General features: G+C 34.7%; 1 protein-coding gene across 1 annotated transcript in view; it reads right to left on the bottom strand.

Moving 5' to 3' along the window:
• Nucleotides 1–5,300, bottom strand: part of LOC144956502 (uncharacterized) — a 12,085-nt gene extending 6,785 nt beyond the window's left edge. The window contains exon 1 of the mRNA XM_078887043.1: nucleotides 2,237–5,300. Within this exon, the coding sequence (XP_078743169.1) occupies nucleotides 3,562–4,245 (684 nt within the window). The 5' untranslated portion in view covers nucleotides 4,246–5,300 and the 3' untranslated portion in view covers nucleotides 2,237–3,561. The remainder of the gene's footprint in view (nucleotides 1–2,236) is intronic.
• Nucleotides 5,301–6,009: the final 709 nt, after the last annotated feature.

Raw genomic sequence — 6,009 nt, 5'->3', positions numbered from 1 at the left:
AAAAGAATTCATTGATTGTATTTGTATATGTTTGATAAGTGACTGTCGGTGTGCAATTGATTGTAGTTGTATATGTTTGGATAAGTTGACTTGTCTGGTGTGTGAATTTGATTGTAGTTGTATATGTTTGGATAAGTTGACTTTGTCTGGTGTGTGAATTTGATTGTAGTTGTATAGTTGGATAGTTGATTTTCGTGAATACAGTGTGAACGTGCATTGGTGTAGTATTTATTTTATTATTTATTATTTATTTATTATATATTATTATTCTGTATTATAATTATTATTATATTATTATATATTATTATTGTATTAATATTATTATTTATTATATTTATTTATTTATTTATTTTTATCATTATTTTATTATTATTATTATTATTATTATTATTATTATTATTATATTATTATTATTATTATTATTATTATTATTATTATATTATTTTATTATTATTTTATTTATTTATTTATTATATTATTTTTTATATTATTTTATTATTGTTATTATTATTATTATTTATTATTATTATTATTTAATATTATTTTATTATTATTATTATTATTATTATTTATTATTATTATTATTGTTTATTAATATTATTATTATTTTTATTATTATTTATTATATTTATTATTTTAATATATTATTGTTATATATTATTATTATTATTATTATTATTATTATTATTATTTATTATTATTATTGTTATTATTATTATTTATTTATTTATTTTTAATCATTATTGTTATTATTATTTATTATTATTATTATTATTATTATTATTATTATTATTATTATTATTATTATTATTATTATTATTATTATTATTATTATTATTATATTTGTTTGGAAGACGACTGAGCCCATCTGCTAGTTTGTTTTCTGATCCGGGTCGATGTGACAATGTGAAGTTGTATCCATTCAGGGAAATAAGCATTCTTTGAAGACGAGGCGGTGCAGCAGTGATTGATTTGTTGACAATCATTTGTAATGGTTTATGATCAGTGATGATTTTGAAAAAAACGTCCATAAAGAAAGGTATGGAATCGTTGGACTCCGAATACAATACAGAGTTATAGTTGCTCACCGAACGGACACCGAACGAACGACTTACCGATCACGTGATCAGTTTTTTCCCGCGTCCTCTCGTCTAATCTCGTCACTCCGGAATAGAAAGAGGAGGCGGAGCTTATATGATATAACGCAATGAAAGTTCTGTCCGATGACGGGTGGGGGGATATCACCTCTCCAAAACTTACCTTATTATATGAGATCTTGAGATTCTTATCCAATCATCGATTGCTCGTTTGACAGTTCGCTTGTGAACAGTTAGGAGACCATCTCTTGATTTATGGGCAGGCGGCTTTGCGTAAAGGCGGTGAGTGTTGTATACATCAAAGAACGTACGCTGACCGATGGGTAAATAGTGATTGTGTAACCCAAAAGCCCTGCCGACTCGACTGCAAGGTCTTGTATGTAATAACTGCGTCACCATATCAACGCTCAGGAATTAATTACTGAGGACTCTCAGTATATATATATATTAAAAAAACAAACAACGTTTTTGAATCACACGAGATACATCAGTGTGGTCGTCGCATTGTGAATTGAAAAATGAGATATAAATCAAGAAAACCGACCGGAAAATAAAGAAACTATCATTAAATTTAAAAAATTGAGCAATATTTTTTTCAAAATCAATCTACTAGAAAAATTTTTTATTTCTAAACCTATTTTTGTGAAACAAAGATAAATGTTCTCCTTTTTGCAAGCTGATTCAACAATGTGGTTTTCAAATTTATCGTATACGTAATCATTTGGAAGCTCCCGGGAAAGGTATTTTTGTGTAATCTCTTTCACACACACGCGCGCGCACACACACACATACACAAACACACACACACACACAAACATATACAAACAATACACAAACAATACACAACCCTGGTCATCTATTGCCTATATTATTAATGTTAATATATACATCCCATGCTGATTGTCACTACCCCCCCCCCCCCCCCCCACCCCCCCAACCATTTCCACCATCCAAGTACCAGCGGCCTTTTCTCTTTGATTTCGTATCATGGTCTACCCGAAGCCCAACACCTCGATCGTTTGTGGGTCAACCCCCCCCCCCCCCCCCCCCTCCCCCCACCTTCGCCCGTAATCAATTTATAATTTTCTCTCTGTATAGAGCGCCACGTGCACAATTATATACTATTGAATGACACTGACCTTGCCCCTCCCCTAACACAAGCCAACAGCAACCCAAGCTATCCTCTATCACGTGACCTTAGATCCGATGCTGCATACCGCTTGAGAGTCTTCACTATCCAAATCTCGTTCATGGTCACGTGAGAAGGCTATATCCGTTCGGGTTCGGCGTTCGGAGTCTCGTTCGACCCGATTTCTGATCCGGGTCGATGTGACAATGTGAAGTTGTATCCATTCAGGGAAATAAGCATTCTTTGAAGACGAGGCGGTGCAGCAGTGATTGATTTGTTGACAATCATTTGTAATGGTTTATGATCAGTGATGATTTTGAAAAAAAACGTCCATAAAGAAAGGTATGGAATCGTTGGACTCCGAATACATTGGCAAGAAGTTCACGTTCGATGCATGCATAGTTTTGCTCCGTTGTTGTTAAACTTTTGCTAGCAAAAGCAATTGGTTTCAGTTGGTTGTTTTCATCAGGTTGGAGTAAGGCTGCACCAATGCCACGAAGGCTGGCGTCACAATGTAGTTCTACTGGTTTGGCAGGATCATATTATTGAAGGAGGGAGTTTACTGATACTTCACGGTTTAGGTCTTCAAAGGCTTGTTTGTGGTGTCTTTCCCAAAGAAAAATAGAATCTTGTTTTAAAAGATCTCTGAGGGTAGCTGTTTTCTGGCTGAAGTCATGTATGAATTTGGATAGGTATGTTGCGAACCCAATAAAGTGTTGTAGTTCTGTTTTTGATGTTGGCTCTGGCATATTTTCTAGGTCTTTGATTTTCAATGGATCTGGTTTAAGTCCATTACTGGTATATATATGTCCGAAAAATGGTACCTCAGACTGTTTGATTTGACATTTGCTCGAATTTAATACAAGGCCTTCTTCATTTGCGATTTCCATGAACTTGATCAGGTTTTTGTCATGCTCTTCTTCTGTCTTTCCATAAACAATGATATCGTCAGCTATCCCGCATGCATTTTGGCATCATTGTAGTATTCTATCCATTTCCATTTGAAAAATATCTTGGCTTACTGATAAGCCAAAAGGAAGGCGTTGGAAACAGTATCTTCCAAAAGGGGTTTGGAATGTGGTGAGAGGTTGGCTCTCAGGACGAAGTTTTACAGACCAGTATCCAGATTTAGCATCCAACTTTGAAAAGTACTTTGCACCTGCGAACTCGTGATTGAGTTCCTCAACAGTAGGAATTCTATGGTGTGGTCTCAGAAGCGCTCTGTTTAGGTGTTTTGGGTCAAGGCAGGTTCTCAGACTGCCATCTTGTTTTGTTACATAGGTCAATAAGCTTACCCAACTGGTTGGTTCCTCTATTCGACGTATCACGTTTTGTTCACACATATTGTCGAGCTCCAGTTTGATTTTTTTCTTTTAGAGCGATGGAGACTTTTCGAGGGGGGTCGATGCGGGCAGGTACATTGGGGTCAATAGTTAGTTTGTGTTCAGTTTTGAACTCGCCGATGCGGTCAAATTGCGATGGGTACAGCGCTTTCATGTCGTGGATGTTTCTTATTGTAGTGTTTTTGTTTTTCGTAGCATGGAGGGGGCAGTGGAGGGTGATGATTTTGAATTCTTCGCAGCTCGGGAGACCGAGTATCGCTGGTCCAGCAACATCTACTTTGTAGAATTGGGTGTATATCCATTTTGATTGTCTGTGCTGGCATGGTATGTTTGTGGTGCCGAAGCACTTGATTTCTGTTCCATTGTGAGCAGTGAGGTTTGTGTTTGTATGTTTTAGTGTCCCTGCCACCGGTTTCCCTTTGTTGTCAATGTATTTTGAATACATTTGTCTATAAATTCTGAGAGGTAGTGTGTTTGCCTGTGCTCCTGTGTCTAATTTTAGTTGTAAATCATGGATACCTGGAATATCTGAAAGTTCGATTTGTAGTATTGTGAATGCTTCGTTCCTACCGCGTTGTTTCGTTTTGATTTCTGAAAATGAGAAGGAATGTAGTTGTAAATTCATGTCATCTGTTTCTGATTCTGCACCGGATTCATCTCTTTCTATTGTGTGCATATTGTTTTGCGGTTGTCTTCGGTAACTACGTTGTTGTGGGTTAGTTTGTTGTTGATATTTAGTTGTTAGGCAAAGTTTTGCCCAATGTCCAAGTTTTCCACAAGCGCCACATGTCGATTTGGCAGCTGGGCACTGTCCCTCGGTTGAAGGGGTGATCTCGGCCACAGTTTTTGCAAACCGACCGTTGTACTGGTTTGTTATGGATGGGTCGTTGTGCTGATTTGTTACGTGGTGGATGAATAATATCGATTGATTTCTGGTTCGTGGTTGGATGCTCGATTGCTTTCAGTGCAGTTTGATGTTGTAGGGAAGCTTCTTCCGAGTTGCAGAGCCTCATCTAAAGTATACGTTTGGGGTTTGGTGAGGAGTTCTTTTTGGAAATCAGCGATAGGTGTTGCCGCAATTATTATCTCGATTAGTCTGTTTTGCAATTCATCGTTTGTAAATTTACATTTGTTTGCGATTTGCTTGGCTCTATTCACAAAATCATCCAACGATTCTTCAGTTTGTTGTCGTAAGGTAGAGAGTTTTAGACGATTGATTCGAAAGTTATCAGCGGGATCGAGCTGTCTTGCAAATCTTTCCCAGATTATCTCTGGGTTTGACTTCTCTTGCTCGGTAAGATTCCAGCTGTTGAATCTGGTGAGACCTTCCTCTCCTGATGCTAGGAGTATTGTTGCCATCTTTTCCTCGTTTTTGAGCTTGGAATTAATTATGAAGTAAAGCTCCATTCTCTGTTTAAATAGTCTGAAAGCATCGACAAATTGGGGGCACCCCAGTCCATTGTTGGAGGTTTATCGGCCATGACGAACAATCAGTTGAATGCCGGTTTGAGGATAGAAGTCAGTACTTCTGACTCGGTAGACGACAGGTGAAAAAATGAAAATAAAATGCTTGGTGGGAAAATACTAAAGTCTTAGAAATTTAGAAATACTTATCAAATGGGGAATGAAGATTCGCTGCCACCATGTAATGTTTTGATTAAAGGAATGACAAGCTGAAGATTTAGTATGGAACTCAAAGCAACATGTTTATTTCTTAGTCCGGTAAAAAGTGTTACGTAACCAGAATACAGTTCCAACGGTAGCAGTCTCAATATAAGGGACTTAACCAAGTTAAATTGTACTTGTTAATATACTCAGTTGCAACCCTTAGTCCATGACTAATTTTTTTTTCTTTCTTTTATTATTCCAAGCATTATTCCCGATTGTTTTTTAGATAATAATAATAATAATAATAATAATAATAATAATAATAATAATAATAATAATAATAATAATAATAATAATAATAATAATAATAATAGTAATAATATTATTAATGATGATGATAATAATACTGACAATTATTATTATTATTATTATTATTATTATTATTATTATTATTATTATTATTATTATTATTATTATTATTATCGTCATGATCATCATCATCATCTTACTTTTATTATTATTATTATTATTATTATTATTATTATTATTATTATTATTATTATTATTATTATTATTATTATTATTATTACTATTATAATATTGTCGTTACAGTATAATTTACATTCAATGACCTCGGATAAAGCAAGACTCAATATTGTTTCGTTTTATATTCTATACATTTATATAACCAAATACATTGTTCTGGTCCAGTACTGTGTTATAGTGCAATGATAACACAACAAATATGTCGATACAAGGCCGTATGACAAATTAGTGTATGACTCTCTCTCTCTCTCTCTCTCTCTCTCTCTCTCTCTCTCTCTCTCTCTCT

This window comes from Berghia stephanieae, chromosome 11 (assembly GCF_034508935.2).
Source record: "Berghia stephanieae isolate SIO BIC M18660-M18661 chromosome 11, UCSD_Bste_1.3, whole genome shotgun sequence".
NCBI lineage: Eukaryota > Metazoa > Mollusca > Gastropoda > Nudibranchia > Aeolidiidae > Berghia > Berghia stephanieae.
This window is presented reverse-complemented; position numbering and strand designations above follow the sequence as displayed.